The following is a 22,183-nucleotide window of genomic DNA, read 5'->3' on the forward strand; positions in this document are numbered from 1 at the left end:
CATGTAGGGCAAACTTTTTGCGAGAGGAATAAAACCACCGCCCGTGTTGTGGAAAATTCTCTTCTCTCCTATTACTGCAAAGATTTGAAATATTCACAATGGAAAACGAAGATATGGCATTGAAAGATGCAAAAAGACGAGAACGTCAATCAGGTAACACTCAAACTAACATGATTTTTTCTTGCGTTTAAGAAGCTGAAACGTAACTATGTTTCGATATTTGAGCGCAGAAAAGCTCACTATCTATATTTGCAATACATCACACATCTCTGTTCATTCGCAACTAGTGTGACTGGCATAAAACAAAGTCTCAAATTTGACATGAGGTTTTACCCAAAGCTAGCAAATGCAAAGCTAACGAAGGCTAGCCCTCCCATTTACAAGCTAACGCCGTCGTGTGAAAGTTGACTACGCACACGTAATATACGCTGATTTCATGTACCTAAACCACCCGATGCAAGTACAAACTGCCGTGTCGCCTTTGTCGTTAATTTTTGTGAGTGAGTGGGCGAATTACGTACAAACTGCCCTGAATGCATGCACCACCGTATTAGATTGTCGTGGTTAAAGCGCAGTTTTGTTTCTCAATTTCGCATCATTTCAAGTACAACAGGTCATCGTTTCTGATCACATTTGGACGTATGCCTGATGCCTAGATCATCGAGAATAGGTTCTCTTCCTTTCGATATACAGTACAGTGAACCACCGCCTATTCACGAATGCACATTTTCGCTTCTCTGTGCAACCTGTTGACAGAGTGGGACTCCGCAACACAGGTTTAGTCTGACAGTCTGCAAGAAGAAAGAACTTAAATACAAAAAAATCAAAGGCACACTGTTATGTACCTAACGTGCATGCATGCAGTACATTAGCAACTTGAACTGGGTAATGTATCATCAAATATATTTCCCTCAAAATTCCAACTGTAACCCCAAATACATAAATGCTATTATGTTTTGTTTTTATTTTCATTATGCTGATGATGTTCTTGAGGGGGAAAAAACAAGGGCAGATTCGGAATCGGCACAAAAACATTACTGACAAAGTTGTCCTTGCCTCTCTAATTAAAAAAATGAATAAACATTTGTACACCCGTGTTAATAATAAAATAATACAATAAAATAGAAGGTGGTCTCAGTTACTTTGGGTGTTTCGCTCTTCTGAAGGGCTCAGTTCCTACCCCTTGTGAATAATCAGGGTTTACTGTACAGTATATTCTTATTGTGCTCTTGGATCAATGGTGTTTTGACCTTTAACTTTGTCTGTAGGTCCAAGCAGCACTTTGCATGATGCAGAAGGTATTGCATCCAATCACACGCAATGAAACATTGCATGTCATCATGTTTTGAAGTGAAATTCAAATTGGCTGTTGGGTCACTGGCTAATGCTGCTTAGCTTTAAACTAATCACTACTAATAGTGAGTCATCATAGATCGGTAACTTGTAGAGCAGTGTGTTAGGCCTGTAATTATTATTTTTTTTGAAACATCAATGGCATTCAACATCATTCGTGTATGAATTATTTTGACAATGCAGGGGTTCTCGGTTTATGACTGGGTTGTCTTCGTATGGCGCTAACCTATATCACTAACCTGCTACATGAATACACTAGTCAAGTCATTGTCAATATTCGTCTGTAAGAAGACTTGGAGGGCATAAACGAAAAGTTTGTTGCATGCTGTACGTAACCTTGAAATGTTGAATCGCAACATTTCAAGGTTACGTACAGCATGCAACAACATGCGAAGTGCACTTTTTGAGTGAAACCTGGAAATTACGTGTATGGGAATGTGTATCCAACTAATAAGCATTAAATTAAACTGTGAAGCAACCAGTTAAAAAAGCCTGCCTAAGCAGTCTTCCAACACCTTACTTGTTACTTCGTTGAACCTGTAGCACAAAGCGAGTTAACAAACTCGGATGTTGGCCCGGAAAGATGAACCCTCCCAGGTTAGATTAATGCTAGCTAGCTGATACGAAAGAACGGTGATACATTTTCAACTTTTTCAAAAGTAAAAAAAAAAACAACAACAACAATAAAACCCACCCTGAGTTCCGCTGTACGGCAAGAGATCCCAGAGGTTAAAGTAAGTTATTTTCTACCAAAAAGGAAAACCATTCAATGTGTTGAAATGGCTGCATTCGTTACTTATGTCATGTTATAGTATGTTTTAAAAAGGTGAATATTTGGCTTGGTAAAGCGTTTTCGACAGCATTTGGTACACATCAAGTGGCCTCCATTTACCGTTATGAGCAAAATTGGATTTGGCACTTCTTGGGTTATGAGGTGGACAAATGTCCACTTAGTAAAATATTCACATTGATTCTGGACCCGATCGTTAAACAGTAAACAGATCCTGAACAGATAGAGCTTGATAGTTATGCCCACCGCAAGTCTGGCTCACGGGAGGTTCATGTGATGTTCAAAAGCTGAGCCCTAAGGCACTGTGATATCATTTTCAGTCAACAGCCAAGTGCTAAAATGGCCACCGTCTGAGATAGATAAAGCTAGGTGGATTTGGCTGCTGTATTCATATTCCACAACCACAGTATTAATCAGAATAGACTTCCCCTTCAAGGCTACGTTAACAATCAGAAACCAGTTTCTTTCTTTGGTTTATTATTAAAGGACTCGAAGTTGAACCAATCACGAGAGTGGAGTACTGCAGCCGTTCACATTCAAAATTGCTGAATTCAGGGGGTCCTTGGTTTATGATTGAGTTCTATTAGAAACGCGCCATAGTATCATTTACATATTTCAATGCAATAGTCAAGTCATAATTATTATAAATATTTGTTTGACAAATGCTTCCTTGGTCATACATATAAAAACAATAAAATAGAAAAGTAATGAATATGACGGTAAGCAAGCAAGCCATCTTGTGTTGTGATGCAATATTCTTTCATTGGTGCACAAGCTAGTTCCCTGCATGGCATTCGTAACCTCAAAAAATCGGAAGCACAGTAACCATTTGTCTACAAAACACCATAAATATAAACCAAATGAAAAGATGAATGATTGAAAAGCATTATGTACGGCGGTGATGAAGCTTGTCTCCATATGCCAAACGATGACAGCTTCTTACCCCGCATGCCGTAATCTGGAATTACTGTATTACAGGACCATCATAAACCGAGACCTCCTCCCCCCATGCATTTATTTACACGTGAACGTGAAAATGACTTTTTGTTTCTTTCTTTTCCAGCCTTGGAAAATGGAGACACCAACATTGGCGTATGTGGCTGGTTGTTGGTGCTGTTGTCTCTTCTACTCATGATAGTCACACTGCCTATCTCCATTTGGATGTGCATCAAGGTCATGTTTGTTTTATTACATGCATTTTTTTTTTGTGTTTGTCAAGAGGTCCCCGCAGTTTTAAGTCGCTTCAATGTTTGAATGTACTGTATTGCTGCTAAAGCTTTGAATAGATCAATTAGTTTGTCCTTTTCGTTCAGAAAGACAAATCAAATGACAGGATGCCCGTTGGATGCTAAATTAAGACCTACAAAAAAGCTGCTGTACAATCTGATAATGTCTTCCGCCTCTGCACGCAGATTGTGAAGGAGTATGAGAGAGCCATTATTTTCCGCCTGGGACGCCTTGTGCGAGGAGGAGCCAAAGGACCAGGTTGGAAACAACAACTTTCACTCACGCCCGCGCGCGCACACACACACACACACCTCTCTGAGAATTGTTTGTTTGTGTGTGTGTGTAAATGTACTTCATATATTTGTGTGTATGTGTGATACCTGAAGAAGTACTACGATTGAGTTGAGTTATGTCTTCCCTTGGAGGGCCGTTATGACCGTGAAACCACAAAATTATTACTTGTACTTGTACACAACAAATGAATAGGTTACTAGTTTGAAATCAGTCAAGTCAATCATAGTTTGTTCGATTATTGTTCAACAGAGCGTAAACTGAGTAAGAAAATTAATGCAAAATATCAACGTTATTTATTCCACGTGACAATTTGACATTTCGTTGCAGATTTTAGCAAGTTGACACCCATGATTTGTTTTCGTGGGCCACATAAAATGACCAGGTGGGCCAGATTTGGCCCCCCACCCTTGAATTTGACACCTGTGCTGTTCTGCGTGTCGTTGAGCCTCTCTTTAGCATGCTTTACGGCAGCTGTCTCTTTATTTACTTGAGTTTAATCTTAAGAACAAAACCAGCTCACCTTGACTTGGCTTTGTTTTAAGATGGCTTCAAAATGTCCGGTTATGATTTTAGGTTGAGACAAAAGAAAAGGCTGTGGGGGCTGCAAAGGGAGGTCTTTGGCGTATTATACCGCATTGTCCAGTGCTAATGTGTAACAGAGAGAGCTAATGATTGATTTTGTATTGATTGTTCTTATGTCTGCCTGTGTATCCCCACACACTGAACTAGAAATATTTTACAAAAGGATTTGAGCACAAAAAGATGGCGTCCATTCGCGCCTCACACGCGGGGGAATTGCAGTTAGCACTTAGTTGCAACAGAATGAGTTTGCTGTTGTTTTACAGCTCGATGTGCCGCGCGGAGCTAGAGCTTTTTCCTACGTGACGCATGAGCGGCAGTTACCGGGAAAAAATATCTTCTTGATTTAGAAGATGGAGTTGCGGATACAGATCGAAGGCAAAGCCCAGCCGGATTCGTTCAATCTGCGGCAAACCGTTCATACGCCACAAGTCAGGTTGATTTAATTTCTGACATAAAAGGGCTCGTGGAGCAACGGTTGCCTGGTTACTCACAGCCATGTGTTGTCCGCACATAAAAGATGGGACAGGAAAGAAAGCTCAGTGAATCTGAAGACAGAAGGAGCACCTATTCCAAAAATATGCCCATTTTCAGTTGGGTTACCGGGAAAAAAATGATGCCAATGTCAAGGATCGTAACTGTCCAGTAAAAGCAATAATAATACCGGATGAACAAACAAATAAACAAAGAGACTCCTGTTCGACCTCGTTCGCACAAATCAGAAATGGAAATAATACGGCTCTCCCCAACGTGCATCCTGCAGCGGCATCCACCAGGGTCTCATTTACGTGTTGCCATATGTCTGCCAGTGCTGTTTGACTTCTCGATGCAGTAATAAATCTGAAAATAGTGATGGGAGTGCCTATTTTTTCCCCCCCTCTTGTAAGACGAGGTATTTGTAGAGGAAAAATACAGGCTCCCATGAGAAACAATTTGCATGCATCTCATGGCTCTCCGTCTCTTCATCTTTGATTTGTTGTTTTACTGCAGCCAATAAAAAGGCAGGGCGTGTCCTCTTAAAAATTGTGAAATTGGACTCCCTCAAGTGCCAGGGGACCCTATTGGTGACGGCGTGCGGTAATAATAGCTCTCTGCCAGCAAATCTCACATTCCTGGGGGTCTTGTGGTGTTTATGCCCCCAACTAAATTCAGCACTTGGTTCGCTGTAATGCGCCCTTAACCGCTGTCGCACAATCGGGCTGTGGCACAACCCAACAGGCATGTTTTCTCTTGTTTTTAATGAGTGCAGGCTTGTGCAGCTGCTTCATCTGTCAATGTAGCGAGTTTGTTGACGAAATAGTTGCCGATCCTGATACCAAAACGGTTATTTCACCACACTGGAATTTTACTTCAAACCACAACCTCGCGGCGTCGCGAGGTCCCCGCAAGGCCCTTCTGATTAGTCTCAGCTTGGCCCTGGAGAAGGCCGTGGTTCGTATTTGCCGTTGGCTCCGATTTTCCCCCAGTTAAATCTGCACTTTCCATAATTGAAAATGCTTGAATGCTAAATGTTTGCATTCCGAGCGTTTCAACTCAGGCACGTGCCAAGTCTTATTTGGTGCCCCCGCTGGATGGTTGTGACTTGAAACGGGCTTCTGAAATCCGCGAATATTCACAGCTTTGCCCGACTGTCAGCACAGCTGCAGTCTTCTAAAGCCTGCTTGACTTGGCCCCTCGCCAAGATTTCATTCATCCCGCCGGCTTCAAACATTGCCGGAGACGCCCGCTTCTTATTGTGTTTACCGCGGACGCAGTCTCTGCAAAGACTATTTGCATTCTTGTGATTCCACAGGTTTGTTCTTCATCTTGCCGTGCACCGACAGCTTCATCAACGTGGACATGCGCACCATCACCTTTGACATCCCACCACAAGAGGTATGACACGCGCGCCGGTGTTGACGTCGAACACATACATCCCGCTGACGCTCAAAGGCTGTCAAAATACATTTGGAAAATTCCTCCTCCAGCTCCCCAATGTAAAAGACCATAAACTTGAAATGCATTGTTGCGAGCGAGCACAATTTATGACGCCGAGCCGTCTAATGCCTGGAAAGTGACTCGGTGCAGGTATGTTTTGGAGATATCAATTTCAACCAAAGAAAATTACACATTAATCGTCTCTGAATCATTTTTATTGGCCAAGCATGTAAAACACAAAAGGAATTTGTCTCAGGTAGTATACGCCAGTGTTTTTCAAACTTTTTTTTGAGCCAAGGCACACTTCGTTCATTGGAAAAATCTCGCAACACACCAGTAGCTGAAAATGTGAAAAAAAAAGCTTATTTGAATAATTGTGTTATATTGTTACCGTAACCGTTTTTAGCATTGAAGAATGACATTATAGCAGCTTGAATTGGAATCAAATGAACACAAAGAAAATGTATTTTCTCGTCTTTCATATTTATTGTTTCATCGTCGTCCTGCATTCATGGGTCACAAATTCGCTTGTTTCTCCTCTAAACTAAGGCAATTGGCTAGCTGTTGCTGCTCCCTAGCGGTATGGGAGGGTACTACAGAATTACTTTCTGTGCGATAGACCACACAGGCATACAAATTGGATATTTTCCAGCGGCACACCTGATGATGTCTTGCGGCACACTGGTTGAAAAATGCTGGTATACGCTATACTAGTAATGCAATAACAAAGGCTGCCTTGTGCCGCATTTGCCGCTAACTGTGCAGCCCTGTCTTTCATTTTATGACGTACGCCGCCAAGCAACACAGAATCGCCACGGCAACAACATGCAAGAAAATCCAAAGTTTTCTGTAACTTTTCATCTTAAACGGCACACAAAGTTTGAAACCAATTGGATACGTTTAGTGAAGATAAGCGTCTGTGATAATGGATAGATGGTTAAGTTTGTTAAAAAATATGTAAAAGGCCAAAAATGGCACCAGATTCCAAAGTAAAGTTAAAAAGACTTACCGTATTGGCCCGAATATAAGACGGTGGTTTTTTGCATTGAAATAAGACTGGAAAAGTACGTGTCGTCTTATATCCGGGGTCTAGACGTTATACCAATTCACGTCGCTAGATGGCACCAGATATCATTGAAGCGAATGCTGAACTTGACTCCCCAGGCCAACGTGAACCCCTGCCACGAAGAAGAAAAATTAAAAAATAGTGGTCAGAAGGAAAAGAGAAGAAAATAATAGAAGAGGTAACAGAAAATGGAGAAACGTCGTGACAATCTGGAGAAAAGTGGGCTGAAGATCGGCCAGGTTAACCGGCAGCTGAGAAGTTGTGATGTAACTTACATTTCAAAAACCACTAGCCATTCATTTACCAATGTGATTGCACTTTAGATTTGAATGAGGCAAAATAACATGCTTTTTCGCTCAAATATATTGTTATAATCATTTGTTTCCGATGTACTGTAATTATTTTCTGTATAAAAAATTAATCTGGTGTTCAAAAAGTCTTTTTTACAAACTTGAGTCTTGAGAAAGAGGGGGTCGTCTTAAAATCAAGACCGTCTTATATTCGGGCCAATACGGTACTTCCTGTTATGTTTAATGTATGACTGGAAAAGAATTTTTGGAGGTCTTTTCGGCAGTTGCATATGCCTCCCAATTTTCGTAGAAGTGGATGAAACTTTCAACCAGGGTGCTTTGGTGACAATTTATAGGGGGCAGTAGTGAGCTATTTTGACTACTAAAATTGAGTGGCGGCTCACCATCAATGCCATTGCAGATCTCTGACCGACAGCCAAAATGTATTTTTGTCATGTTTGGTTCACATCCATGCATGATGCATGTGATCAGTCACTGTGGCAGTACCGTGAGCGCACGTAACGAGTTGTTCCAACTTGCTCTCCTGATTCTGTGCTTATCTAATTCCTTGAATATTTTCACCACTGAAAACGTCCTTCTGCCAGTGTCGCCTTTTTCATAGACGAGTATTGACCCAACATTGCGTCGAATAATTTTTATCTTTTTAAGATAATTTGGTCAGACATCTATGTAAGGTGAACAAATAAAAGTTTATTCGATTTCAAAAGAGAGAGCCAACAAAATGCTATTTTATCCCTTGTCTCAGTCCCTTTGCTCCGCCAGTTGGTTTTGCGGCTCTTTATGTAATCGTAAGATGAAAGGTGACTATACTTTGTTGCTTTTTTTTTCCTTTTTTTTTTTTGTGCCGTTACACGCGAGTATGTTCCAAATAACTGTCAGGAAAAAAACTAACCCTGAAGACCAACCACTATTATCTTATCCTGGTGTGATGGAATTAAAAAGCTGTGTTGGCATATTCCTCACACTCAATATCTTGCTGCCCGTTTTCATGTTTGGAACTTGGCAATCCTTGCAGGTTTTGACCAAAGACTCCGTGACAGTGAGTGTGGATGGCGTGGTGTACTACCGGGTTCAGAATGCCACTCTGGCCGTGGCCAACATCACCAACGCTGATGCCGCAACACGCCTGCTGGCCCAGACCACGCTGAGAAATGTTCTCGGGACCAAGAACCTGGCTGAGATCCTTTCGGACCGTGAAGAAATTGCACACAGCATGCAGGTAAGAGTCCTCTTCATTCTCAGTCGGCTTGCGTGGTGCCCATTCCACGACGATTTGGATGCATCGATCAGGACGTATTGGAGGGGCGAACGCAGTCAATTCGACCGCTTTAATACTTGTGTCATTGTGATGAGAACCGCAGCTCTCGTCACTCTGCACTTTTTCTCCGCTGCATTCAAGGCAGATGACAATGTGACAGAAGTGCTCTATAGAATTGGCTGGCTTTATGCTGTTTTCACTGTTAGGCAGAAAAAGGCCCAACACTGCAGTTTTCGGAAAGAAAAAAAATGTCGAAAAAAATCAAATTGTGTAAGCAAGTAATTGTGCTGCCCGCATGCTGAATCGAGCCTGCACATGCACAAAAAGATGGGGTGCTCCATTGTTTACGAAGGCATTTGTGTGCGTGAATTTAGACTAAAATGAATCAAATGACTTTCATCTGAAGAAAACTACATTGATCGGTTTACATGGGACGTTTGAGAGAACCCGGAAATCTCAGGGTGCGCAGGGAATTGCCTGTTTTAGCCTAATTGAAAGTCTGCCCCTGGCACTAATTTCAGTATGTGTTTGCATAGCCACTGTAGTCAGCTGCTGTTTAAATTAGAAATATTGGAATGACCACTGCCCTTCCGCTTTGTGGACATCATATAGCACGCAGTCTACGTCTGCCCTCTTAAATCTACTTAACTTGATTACATGGCTGGTGTATTTGTCAATTGGGGACTGTAAGTATTGGTTTTACCAATTAATTCATTTTTGGGGAGGAGCATTGTCTTGATGCTCCCCGCGTTATTTGAACCTGTGGTGTTTTATTCTGGTACTCCTGTTACAAACACCCGTATTGGAAGGGCCAGAAAAAAATGTGGACAAAAAAAATGTCAGAAGATGACCCCACTGGCCATATTTGGAACTGTCATCACAACCCGGGGCCATGTGTCTCCTCCACTTAGCCAGCGAGAGTAGCAGACTACATGGTTTTGGTCATGATGACTTGTACCAAATAGACAAACCCAAACATGTCATGTTTTGGCAGTGAGTTGGCTGAAGGACTTCCAACCACCGTTTGTCAAGGGAGATTGGGGACCTGCTCTCGGAATAACCTGCGCTTCATGTGTACTTCTGGTGAAGGAGTTCGCGAAGCAGCTGCGGCGGCCCCATGGCGCAAGGGATAAACACGGGGAGCCGATAGAAAACAGAACAGAGGGTTAAAGTGGCCCCTTGATTGCAGCCACTCTCTCGATCTGCATTTATTTGACTGCAAATGTCGTTTTTAAAGTGAACAACCGGGAGAGGACTGAACAAACCAAGAAAGAGCAGCTGTCGCTTTGTGTCTGATTATCATTTATTCATCCGTGACCCATGTGAAGAATTTGTTTTGTTTTCATGGGCGCCATTTATGTGAGCTATAAGTTGCTTTCATATTCACACCTAATGTCAAGTGTCATAAGTGTGTCTTAATGTTGCTCCACATTCTATTGTTCATTATTTGAACATTTTACATTGCCACTGATTGGAAAAAAAAGGCCCCTGTTGTCAGAACATTCATTTTAAAAGCCTTCCCTCTGCTGCCATCATGTGGTGAAATGTAGAATGGATAGCGCACCGTAGACACAACCGTAAATATTTCTCCTTGCCACCAAAAACGATCACATGATTTGAAATCACTTGATCCTTAAGCAGTGGCCATCCATCTAAGAAAGCCCACCTAATGTCTGCGTGTGTCTTGTCAGTCCACCCTTGATGACGCCACTGATGACTGGGGAATCAAGGTGGAGCGAGTGGAGATCAAAGATGTGAAGCTACCTCTGCAGCTCCAGAGAGCCATGGCGGCCGAGGCTGAAGCCACCCGGGAGGCCAGAGCCAAGGTATGTTTCACTGCGGCGCGCCACTCACATAAGAGGGGCGACGTGACTGGCAATGATCTCAAACCAGAGGGTCTGGATTTCCTCCTTGACCGGCGAAATCCCCGCGCTTCGTACCTGCCTCAGTTTTACTCTGACATGGCTTAACGTGCCCCTAAAAGTATTGTTTAAAAAGGTCTTGACTTTTGTCGATGCGTTGTAATTTATAGATGATGTTTCAGAAAAAAAATCCACCTGTTGCTGGCTTTATTAATTCATAAATATTGCATGTTATTATTATTAAGAAAACCTGATGTCTTGGGTCTAGTAGTAAAAATGTCATTTGCTCTCTTGTTGTCCGCCTGTTGGAAGGCATGAGAAATCCCTATGTTGCCTCGTAGAATTGTGGTTGTCTAGTTTTCGTACAATTAAAAAAAAAGTTGAGTAAGTCTTACTATATAAGAAAGTAATTTGCTACAGCTGGAAGCTATTCGAACTTGAAAGTACTGGTGTATCCTTTGTGCTTAAAAGCACCTGATTAATCAATGTAAATGTGAAAATGGAGGGTAATTACTCATGCGTGCCCTCCTAGGTTATCGCCGCCGAGGGCGAGATGAACGCCTCGAGGGCATTGAAGGAGGCATCCCTGGTGATTGCCGAATCTCCGTCCGCGCTGCAGCTGCGCTACCTGCAGACCCTCAACACCATCGCCGCCGAGAAAAACTCGACTATCATCTTCCCTCTGCCTCTGGAGATGATGCAGGGCTTTACCAAACGTTAAGCATCCATCCAATCCGGCCCCAAACGTGCACGCAACAAGCATTCGCATCAAAAACATTTCAAAGTGACGTTGCATACATTCACATACTTCTTATGTAATGCCTGATGCTGCAGTTTTGCGCCAGTCACTGCCTCCGTGCATTTTATTGTAGTTGTTTCGAGGTTTTAACTCGCTACTGTTTTTATCATTGAATGTTTTGTTTTTTTGTTTTTTGTTTTTGCTAACGTGTTTCCACATCTTCTAACCGTGTTTGTAGGCTCTCCGTCCATCCATTTTCTAATTCGCTATTCCTCACAAGGGTCAGGGGCGCGCTGGAGCCTATTCCAGCTGTCTTCAAGCAGTTGGCGGGGGACACCCGAAACCGGTTGCCAGCCAATCGCTGGGCACACATGGACAAATTACCATTTTCACTTACAATCATACCTATCAAAAATTTGGAGTGTGCCATTACATTAACCTGCCATGCATGTTTTTGTAATGTGGGAGGAAACCGTAATACCCGAAGAAAACCCACACAGGCACTGTGAGGCCAAAGTGCGAACCAGCCGGCCACCGTGGCATGGAGGCTCCTGTCCGGTGGGCTATTGAAATGTCAAATTTCTTGTAATGAATGATGCCTCACAGATGAAAGCTAACAGTCGATGGGAAAATCATAAGGCTTTCCAAATGAACTCCAGTTACATGGACACGCTTGCCGTCGCGTCGCTTTAGTAGTTGAGAGTAAAAATTAATGCCCTACGCTTTTTACACCACAGTGCCACCTTCTGGAACTCCCTCAGCCTTAAATCCTCAAGTCTTTCTCACGAATAAATGATCGAGCCACGTCTTTAGTACGTTGTACAGCTTTAGAGCCATACCATGCGTTCACGTAGCAGCGATGTAACACGTAGAGGAGTTCATGCGAACCTGCATGAGGAATCCTTAAGTATAGAGAATTTGAAGAGTGCCATACAATTAACAGTATTGTTTCACAAGATATATTTGTCAATAATTTAGTTACAGATTACAAGTTCAACCTAGAGGTAACACTCATGTTTTAATCAATATTGAACACTGTATTTGCTGCTTATTTGGCTGGATTCTCATATAGCTAATGTCATTTTAAGATTTTTTTATTTTAATTTTTTGGATGGGGGCGAGGGGCTCCCCTGCAACATAGACAAGCCATACATGTGTCGTAGATTATTGCTTCATGGGAGCTAATGCTCCCTAAGAATGCTCCTCTGCAATGTAAAAAGCCTTAATTTACTGCCATGGATTTGGGCTCTTTTTCTATGCAGTTTTAAATGTAGCATCAGAGTTTTTAATTTGCTTCTTATTCAGTCAGTCAATTCCTCTCTTAAAAGGTTAAGAGTGTTTGTATTGGGCTGTCTTTAAAGTTGAATTGTCGTGTTTGAACTGTGATGTGACCAGTAGTTGTTACAATATGGAGAAAATTTCTAACTCAAGAGCTTTACTAAATCATTCAGGTGTGTGCGCATGTGCTTTACAATGCAATTGTATTCACGTTTAGCTTTGAGAAGTTGTATTACTCTATGCTATGTGTTTTTGTGTGTGTGTGTGTGTGTGTGTTTAAATTTTATATATATATATATATATATATATATATATATATATATAGGTATACAGTATATTGTTTAAATACACACAGACGTGTTGCTACAGTACCCATTATATTATCACACTGGAACTGTTGGGTTGATGTTACATTTTTGGCGTTGTAGTACAGTTGCATCTGGTGTGTTTTGCCCATTTGCAACAGCATTCGTCCGAATGAAACGCTAGTGATGAAAATTGGAGGAAATTGTTATAAATTGCTATTGTCTTGATTTTTGTTCGTGGTAAATGATGTAAATGTTAATTTACATTATTTGAAACCTACTGGGCATCGAATTTATTTTTTGCTGTTTTGTACAATATTTAGGATTGAAGACTGTTCTGATCCCAAAGCTGGAAATTAAATTTCAAGTCCATTTTTGTTATGATTTTTATCTCACATTATTAAAAATGCTATTAAATCTTCAATCAAGAGATTTGGATTTTATTATTTATTTTCATATAGTAAGACACGTACAACTTGCAATTTAATTTTATTACTGTGCCGGCATGCAGCGAGATCTAAACTGTCGACGCCTCCTGCTTAACTCATTCACTCCCAAAGACGTTTTTAAACGTCTTTTCAGACTTGGTGAAGAATTGGCTAGTACTGAATGAGTTAAAAACATTTGCCATCCTGACCAACTACAATACAAGGCATTCTATTACTTTGCTGGCTGTGTTTAAGCATGTGTCCAAATATAAAATCCATTTTTTTTAAAAAAGGAAAAGAGATTGCACTTCAACAAAAACCCTGCATGAAGCCCGCCTGCACAGCATGATTATGCTATTTGATTTTAAAAGCAAATGAAGGCCACCTTGTGAGGCAACAACTAACTTGTTTCTTGACATAGCAACAAAAGTCTCGGCATACTAAGAGCTACAATCAAAAACAGTCTTCAGCTTGCAGAGGTGGCGAAGTGTCAGGTGCTATTAGGATGGTGAGGCGTGGCGGGGACCAAACGTGAGCTCACATGGCCAATTCGGCCATGGCCCGCTCCAGGGGGTCGCTGGTCCAGTATTCATGGTCCCAGCCCAGGAACCAGCCGGTAAAGGTGGGCGGCTCGAAGCACTGCTTGATCTTCACGATGGGCGTCCTGCGGTCTCTGTTAGCCGGGTCTGTCTCGATGTAACGCACCGCTGAAGGCAGAGATATGTTAATACGTTGCGTCAGACGATTTCCGTTTATTCAGCTTAGCAACAAGCAACTTTATGAGCTCACCTGCGCAAAACGTACTCGTACAGTAAAACCAGGCGAATAGCTAAAAGCCACGAATTATTGATGCTCTTAAAAATGTTTAAAATTGCAAAGATTCACTATTCAATCTGTAAAAATACCACAAACTATCGCAAAACACTTTAATACCATTTAAACTCATGACCGAAAGAGGATTTGATTCAGGGGGGAAAACTGCATTATCAAGTCAGCAAAGTTTTGGAGTGGTCTCTAAATTAGTTTCCAGAGCTGTTTATACAGTATATCGAGTGGACCATGAAGATGGTCTTACCAGATGCCATTGCTTCGGTCTTCTCTTCCTCTTGGGCCTCGTTGCCGATCCAGACAAACACCTTCACAAAAGGTCGGAAGTACAAAATGCATGACTCATTCGCATTTCATTCGTGTGCTTTTTTTTTCTTCATTGTCAAATGTATTGTTCTGCTTTCCTAACCTGCTCCCAGGTGTCCAGGATCATGACATCATCAGTGGCCAGGTCATCCTGGGTCAGCTCTCCGGGCACCTCTTCAATCTGAAAGAAAAAATATTGATTGAAGTTATATGTGGAGCAGACAAGCTTGACTCAAGAGTGGAGAGGGGGGGGGGGGGGGGGGGTGGAGTCCAACTTACGATGAAGTTTCCGGTCTTGTTAGAGCAGGCAAAGAGTCTAGGAGGATGGGCGTCCATTTTGTCCCGAAGTCTGGTTGAAGTGCGATATTCTGTCTTTCCTCCGAGAGCATCCCAGAACTCACCTGTGAATGGGACACATGCTTTGACTATCAAACAGGTACTGTGGCCGGCTCACCAAACTTCATGTATTGAGCCAGAACAGAAATTATACATGGAAAAAAAACATGTATACATCTGTAAAATTGATCGAGTCTTTTTAGTTGAACAAAAAGCTACTGTATGTTTCTGTATGAATGGCGACCGGTGAGTGAACAATTATTTCATTGTTCTGCCTGTCACGATACTTCCACAGCATTGATTGATGAACAAAGACACATCTGCAGAAAACTCAGTGATAATTTTCTGATGAATAAAGTGAATTGGGACAACACAAATAAGATGCAGCATAGTGGTTGGGACTCCATGTAGTACGGGACTTGCTTTGCAAAAATGATTGTCCTTTGTTCATTCTCAACTCAACCGTATTTATAGAGCACTTTAAAACAACCACCGCTGTACGCAAAGCGCTGTACATGGAACCAAAATAATTTAAACAATAGATTAATCACAAAGACAGTAAGTACAAAAACAGTCAAACTAAAAATCAAGTCTCATGGTGAGTCAAAAGCCAAAGAATAAAAATGAGTTTGAAGACGAGTTTTAAAAATTTGACCGTGAGGGGTCTTGCCAAACGTTCAGTGCAGGGTCATTCCAAAGAGAGGGACCAGCAATGGAAAAGGCTCGATCGCTTGAAGCCTCTGCTTAGTTGTCAGTACCTCTAATAGTGTCTGGTCCGCAGGCCTGAGGCAACGTGCAGGTGCGTAGGGGCGGAGGAGCTCACAGAAGTAAGGTGGCGCGAGGCCATTGAAAGATTTGAAAACAAATAATAGGATCTTAAAAAGAACTCTCAATTGCATCGGGAGCCATTGAAGGGATGCCAGAATAGGAGTTATGTGCTCCCTCTTACAAGTACCAGTCAAGAGGAGAGCAGCAGTCTTCTGGACCAACTGGAGACGCTTAATGGAGGAATGGCTGACTCCAAAGTAAAGTGCATTATTGTAATCCAGTCGGGATGTGACGAAGGCATGAATGATTCTTTCAAAGTGCTCTTGAGAAAGGAGAGGCTTGTCTATAGCCAGCTGCCTAAGATGAAAGAAGCTGCGTTTAACAATGGCACCAATTTGCCAGTTCAATTTCAAATCATCGTCCAGAGTTTAAGACCCAAGTTCGAGACTGTTGGGCGCAAGACTCATTACCTGTCTCCCCTCCCTCAGCCAGTTCCGAGGGCGACACTCCCAGGATGCCACACAGTTGATGGGCTCCCGTCTTCTCAGTGTCACTGGCACCGACTCCCACCCACAGGAAGCAGCCTCCGGGGCTCACCAGAATGAAAGCATCATTGGAATTCAGGTTGGCTGCTACTGCATCAACCTAAACATACACGTATGTTGATGTTCAAAGAAGACCCTACAATTTTGCACGAACATAACAGTTCAGACCTTTTCGAACACACGGTTTACAAAATCATCGTTTCTGATGTCTTACCTCCACTGCTCTGGTGTGTCCGGCGGAGTTGGAGCGCACCTGGAAGAGGCGAGTCTCTGCAGGAGCTGACTGACCTCCTTCTCTGGACGTCCCACCCTTGTAGATCACCATGGGCTGTCCTCCAAATAGACTCATCAGGTGGGCCGGCTCCTTACCTTGCACCACCCTCACCTGACACAAATGCCAACGGCGTAGGGCTCATTAATTAGCATGTTCGTGCACTGATTCCTTGTGCATCCCATCTCATGCTTTCGTGTTAGTTATCTTGCAGTGTACAAAATCTAATTTCTAACAATGTGGCCACAGACGGGGATCAATCGGTCAAACGGGCATCAATCGAAATTACGATTCACTCTGTCGCTGGGTTCATTACTGTATTGTGAATCTCTTTGGTCAAGTTAAATTGGAAACACAAAGTGAAATTCATCAGCCCCGAGGCAATCACAATTCTTCAAAAAGTCTAAATAGAGTCATGCAGTTGAGTTACACCAATGAATCGTTGCTTGTAAAAGTTCATTTTTTGTACCCCTTATGTGTATCAAAGCTGGATAGTAATCATTTTAATGTAATTTATTGGGCGCTCTTCTTTGATTAATGGTAACAGTTTAAAAAAAAGTATCTCACCAAAGCCACATTTGAAATTCCAATGTCCAACATTTTGTTGTTTTTTTATATACAGCATATTATACTGCGTATCTGTGGTTTGTCATATCCTCCATTATTTGCTGAAAAAGTCACTATACTACAGTTTTTGTATTTGGGTCTAATATAAAAGGTTCCTTGATGCCGTCTGGCGGCACTCTGATGCCAAGCAATTACTGTATGTTGAACTCAAGTGTGGAAAGGAGCTTCTTTGGTTGGGCTATAGCTTTATCTGATGGAAAAAATGCTTTGCTGCCATCTCGTGGCAAACCTTCCTTGTGGATTTTCCACGTTCCTTGGATATATACGATATCCTGTACATATGAAGAGAACTATGTGATTTTGCCCGGCCATCAGCAAAGAAAGCTATTTTAACGTTACATCAAAGTTCAAATGAATAAATAAATGTGTAGCTAATATATCAATACATGAAAACAGAGAAGAAATAACTAACTATAAATAAAAGTGTATGATCCTGGTATATAATTTACGTCACGGTTGAAAGTAAGTCCTGTTTAATTATCTGCAATTCTATTTTGGAGTTTCCAAATGTTGAAATGGGTGCCCTGTGAAAGCAAGAGGAGGGATTTTGGAAAATGCTTTTCCAGGTCTACACACTGTACACGCAATTGAGGTGCAATCTAATGTTCACATGCATGAAGCATGCACATGGAAATGACACAAGTACACAGTGAGGTGAAAATGAAGACAAACTGGAGCCATGAGTGTCTCACATGCACAAAGCCAGGACTATGTTGTTACTATGTTGACTATGTAATTAGATTTACTGTAAACCTTTAAGCACAGGCTTTGTCAAAGTCAAGGTCCGGGGGCCCACCACGTCATTTTATGTGGCCGCAAAAGCAAATCGTCTGTGGTAACTTCCACGATTCTTGCTCAAATCTGTACCGATCTCAAATTGTCATACGTAATAAATAACGGTAACATTTTGCAATACATTTGTTACCCTGGTAGCTAATATATCAATACATGAAAACAGTTGCTCACTTGAGCAATAATTGAACAAATATTTGACTGATTTCAAAACTAGTGAGCCATCATTTTTTGTGTACAAGTAATAATATGATGCGATGACTAAACATTTATTCGGTTTCACTGATGTAACGGCCCTCCGAGGGAAGATGTAACTCCAAAGTGGCCCGCGAAAAAAATGAGTTTGACGCACCTGCCTTAAAGGCACAAATGAGGCATTATCCCACAATTGTAGGACTGAAAAATCGATTCGTTCTATGAGTGAAATGGGTGAGCTGTGAACTGCTACATACTATCTAAAACAGGGGTGTCAAACTCATTTTTGTCGAGGGTCATATTTTAGCTACAGTTTCCCTTGAAGGGCCATTATGACTGGAACCATTTCAAGAAGTCAAGAATAACGGTTTACTCCACTTTTGTTAACGTGACTGCCATTATTGGTTTGGTCACAAGAAAATTCTTACAATGTCCTTCTTATTTATTAAAGATGTGAATTTTAAATTTTGGTAGAGATTTTAGCAAGCATTGTGGAAGCATTGTCTATCTTGTCCACTAGCTGTGGACAAGATAGACAAGACTAAGTTTGAAAAGAAGAATACCTGAGTAGTTATAGGAGCACCGACAACCTGAGAAAAAAGAAGCGGCGTAAAATTGAGGGGAGGAAAGAAGTTGCAAGTGAGAGAGAAGGCAAAAGGATGGAAGATCAGACGAAGAGGAGGGCCTCATTGGGAGCCAAAAAAAAGGAACGCTGACAATGTGAGTGACTGAATGAGTTTGAGATTATGAAAATAAAAAGTTTATTCTAAGTTATAAAGGGTAGGGGAGCGCTACCTGCACAGGTCCGCCACCAAGCTCATCATCCAGCTGGGCGCTGAGGATAGCGCAAGCCCCAATTTCATCCTGGCTGGAGTCTATGCCCTGCCTGGGAAGAAGAACCACAATCATTACAGATAAAAAAAAAAGTGACTTGAATTACATGCAACCGCACTCCTATTGCTTGGCAAATCAAGATGATGGTTTTTTTCTGTTGACAGAGTTTGCATGCTCATCATTCTCACCACATGTAAATGATATGTCCGCTCCGTCCTCCGTGATGGTAGTTATACTGGATGATGTAACTGTCTCCTCCGAAGAATTGGCCATAGGTAGACTCATCTACTGGCACCTTGTCAGATCCCTCGATACGCCAAATCTGTCAGGAAAGACGCAAGATTGAGCTATCGCGGGACACGTCATACACCTGCGCGGTCTAATAACACAATTAGAAGATTGTGTGAGTGTGCGCAGAGGAGTATAAACCAATGTTTATGAAATTATTTAGCAGATTTATATGACTTTTTTGGTGTTTCTGTAATGTAAGCATGCAATTTTTTTTGCAGAGGTGTACTTTGACAATTTACAATTATATAAGTAAATTATGCTATTTATAGTCGTGGCAAAGAGTTTTGTTGTTTGTGTGTGTGTGAGGGGTTGCAAGATGGTTTTTTTTTCCTGCAGGGGTTGAAACAGAAATTAAGTGAGGAGTAAGCAATCAAAATATCAACAGTGGCTTACATCTTTTTTTGGGGGGGTGTCATGTTATCTTCAGCTGAGGTTAGAAGAAACTAACAAGCCCATTTCGACAAAGTAAACAGTAGAAAGTACACATTTCAATTTTCAAACGGAGAGACGAAAGTAAAAAGCATCAGAAAAATAAATACTTTTGTAAAATAAAAATATCGAAAAAGTCGGGCAACAAAGTATTTGTTCTTTGTTAATTCCCACCAATGCGTAGCGGTATTAATTTAACACTATGTTATTCGCTTGTCATGGCAGAGATCAGTACTGCATCATTCATTCAAGTATCTTCCTCCCTTATATATTGAAATACAGCAACCTATCATTTGGAAACACAGCCAGGATTTAACGACGACCACAATAACTAAAAAATTGTTCATTGAATATCTAGCTGTCTGTTTAGCTTTAGCACATTAGCGACAGATTGACCACAATGGCTGATCATTAAATGCCACTTTTCATGAAACTTCACACCTGGAAGAGGAGCTTGAGAGCAGAATCCTCACTTATTTTTAAAGTTTTGTGTAAAATCAAGCCTTTTGTGTCTCAGTGTCCACACTGATGATTCTATCGGTCAGGTATTCAAGTCTGAAGAAACTCCACACCTGCTTATCTCCGCTGCCGTCATCCACCATCCCGTGCTGGGCTGCCATGGCGGGGGAGTCGTGCAGGCAGGCGGCGTCGAAGGGCACCTTCTCGATCTTGGCGATGCTGTTGGCGATGTAAGCCACACCCAAGCCCACCGTCTGATCTTTATCCCTCCAGTTCTTGAAGAACTGCTTGAAGAGCGGCGTCTCGCCCATCTCGGGCAGGATCTGCACTTGGGTGTGTTTGGGGTAGCCCATTTTCTTGATGAACTCCTCAGCAGCTTTCATCGACGCCTTTCGCTCATCCATGTTAGCGCCTTGACCTTTGGTGTAAAGAGAGAAAGGAAAGCTCTGGAGAGGACTGAGAGAAACACTATTCAGAGCATGGGAACCAAGCCCTGGCACAAATCGTGTAAAAATGGAAGCAATCAATGCAACCCGAAATGTTTATGAGTGCCTAAATTAATAATTTAACAGGGAAATATATCACACTGGGATCCCAGATTTTCACTCGGACAGTTGACAAAGGCCCGAACACAGGAAAAGATCGACTTTCACTGCTGGCAGGAGGTGCAGTTTTCTACGACGCCCCTCCGTGTGCGCTTCTGACACCCAACCTCTGCAACCTCAGCCGGCCTTTGTATTGACGACATGCAAATTACAAGCAATATATCAGAAAAACACTCCCATCTTCATTAACATGCCGCACCCCTGAACGGCCCCATCGGGTCACCCCTCAGACAAAGCATTCTCTTGGTACCAGCACCAACATCCATAAACCAACAGAAAAATAGACATTTTAACGAGTGGTGTCTGCCCGAATTGATATGTCGTAGCCTGGCTCGTGGCCCTTTCTCATGATGGAGCGTACAATTACTCCATTCCGTCCATTGTTAAATCTTACTTTCCAAGTTGTCGGTTAACAGGCGCCGGCGTGTCTACGAGTGAGGGTTAAATCTTTCTCTCTGAGATGAGGAGCACACGGTCAGATACCATGTGCTCGGGTCCTTTGACCTCAAATTGACCCCTGATTCGCTGTGCTTCTAATGTGTGCAAACTGTTCTGAACACAAGCACTTCGAGGTCAATCAAGCATGTAACAAGATGAAACTTTAAAACATGACAACATTGTATTTTTCTATTCTAACACAAACTTAAATATCATTTGAAAGTCATCTATCTTACATTACCTTTAAAAATTAATTGCTTACAGATGATCGGAAAAAAAGTGCAAACAAGCAGTAAAGACTTTCCGCTATCAACCCAAGCTAAAGTGATCTCCTCCCCAATATAAAAAGCTCGTCTCTCTCAGTCAAGATGAATCACTTCAACTGATTTTTACGGCAACGTACACCAGGCGGGGCTTTGATGCCCTCTTTGTGCCATCTTGCGGCATTTCAGAAAGAGCACAAAAATCACTTTTCTTCTTGGCAAATTCATCAATAAATGACCGGCGAAAGTGCGGTTTATGACCACATTTGATCAAAACAGATCATGGCTTGACAATCACACCTCTACCTTACCTTTCCATACGTAGATCTTGCCATCAGAGCCGTGGTCCAGAATGAAACAGTCACCCGTCTCCAGGGCGCTTTGTGGGAATGGGTTCTCTTCAGCCACCATAGCAATCGTCATACCTCCACTGGCATTAGAAACCTGCCATACAAGGTGACATGGAATCCATTTTTACAGCAGTGATGGGAAACTGCTATCCTATCTGGGAACAGCTCACTTTTTATAAAGTCCTCAAGAGTCAAATTACATTAACTTTTGTGTGTGTGTGTGTGTGTGTGTGTGTGTGTGTTTTAATAAGATGCAACCATCAATTACTTGTTCGTTATCATATATTATGAACATTTGTATTTAGGCTATTTTCATCACAGTAGAGGTTTTATTTTTTCCGAGAATTCCATGGTGGGTTGGATCACATCTTTGTGCTCAAAACAAAAGTGCCCATTTTTCAAAATCAAGACTTACTTAGTGAGGGGTCGTTTTCTGTAA

General features: G+C 41.9%; 3 protein-coding genes across 11 annotated transcripts in view; 2 read left to right on the plus strand and 1 right to left on the minus strand.

Annotated features, from left to right (window-relative positions):
- Window positions 1–13,403, plus strand: stom (stomatin). 2 transcript variants are annotated; one of them, XM_052050314.1, is made up of 8 exons: window positions 1–153; window positions 1,269–1,298; window positions 3,207–3,316; window positions 3,556–3,628; window positions 6,036–6,118; window positions 8,553–8,756; window positions 10,487–10,621; window positions 11,190–13,403. In XM_052050314.1, exons 1-8 carry the CDS (start codon window positions 99–101, stop codon window positions 11,376–11,378), a joined length of 879 nt encoding a protein of 292 aa, XP_051906274.1. In that variant the 5' UTR covers window positions 1–98; the 3' UTR covers window positions 11,379–13,403. The 2 variants fall into 2 exon arrangements, with proteins under 2 accessions (XP_051906274.1, XP_051906275.1); XM_052050315.1 differs by lacking the exon at window positions 1,269–1,298 and having other exon boundaries at window positions 6–153.
- The window catches only part of LOC127590805 (dihydropyrimidinase-related protein 2), a 157,524-nt gene that overhangs the window by 66,728 nt on the left and 68,613 nt on the right, over window positions 1–22,183 (plus strand). The window lies entirely within an intron of this gene.
- The window catches only part of gsna (gelsolin a), an 18,212-nt gene continuing 9,298 nt past the window's right edge, over window positions 13,270–22,183 (minus strand). The window contains exons 7-17 of one of the 2 annotated variants that reach the window (XM_052050256.1): window positions 21,706–21,838; window positions 20,202–20,506; window positions 19,098–19,231; window positions 18,871–18,961; window positions 18,639–18,665; window positions 16,405–16,575; window positions 16,116–16,290; window positions 14,821–14,942; window positions 14,645–14,722; window positions 14,483–14,543; window positions 13,270–14,114 (exon numbers count right to left, since the gene is read on the minus strand). In XM_052050256.1, coding sequence (XP_051906216.1) covers window positions 13,945–14,114; window positions 14,483–14,543; window positions 14,645–14,722; window positions 14,821–14,942; window positions 16,116–16,290; window positions 16,405–16,575; window positions 18,639–18,665; window positions 18,871–18,961; window positions 19,098–19,231; window positions 20,202–20,506; window positions 21,706–21,838 — 1,467 coding nt within the window. In that variant the 3' untranslated portion in view covers window positions 13,270–13,944. The remainder of the gene's footprint in view (window positions 14,115–14,482; window positions 14,544–14,644; window positions 14,723–14,820; window positions 14,943–16,115; window positions 16,291–16,404; window positions 16,576–18,638; window positions 18,666–18,870; window positions 18,962–19,097; window positions 19,232–20,201; window positions 20,507–21,705; window positions 21,839–22,183) is intronic. The other variant, XM_052050257.1, reaches the window with a different exon arrangement.

This window comes from Hippocampus zosterae, chromosome 18 (genome assembly GCF_025434085.1).
Source record: "Hippocampus zosterae strain Florida chromosome 18, ASM2543408v3, whole genome shotgun sequence".
NCBI lineage: Eukaryota > Metazoa > Chordata > Actinopteri > Syngnathiformes > Syngnathidae > Hippocampus > Hippocampus zosterae.

Excerpts from the sequence above, each read along its gene's own strand:
- stom (XM_052050314.1), top strand. The coding sequence starts at position 99 with ATGGAAAACGAAGATATGGCATTGAAAGATGCAAAAAGACGAGAACGT. Across the intron at positions 8,757-10,486 it reads AAATTGCACACAGCATGCAG|TCCACCCTTGATGACGCCAC; the intron begins GTAAGAGTCCTC and ends GTGTCTTGTCAG. Across the intron at positions 10,622-11,189 it reads CCCGGGAGGCCAGAGCCAAG|GTTATCGCCGCCGAGGGCGA; the intron begins GTATGTTTCACT and ends GTGCCCTCCTAG.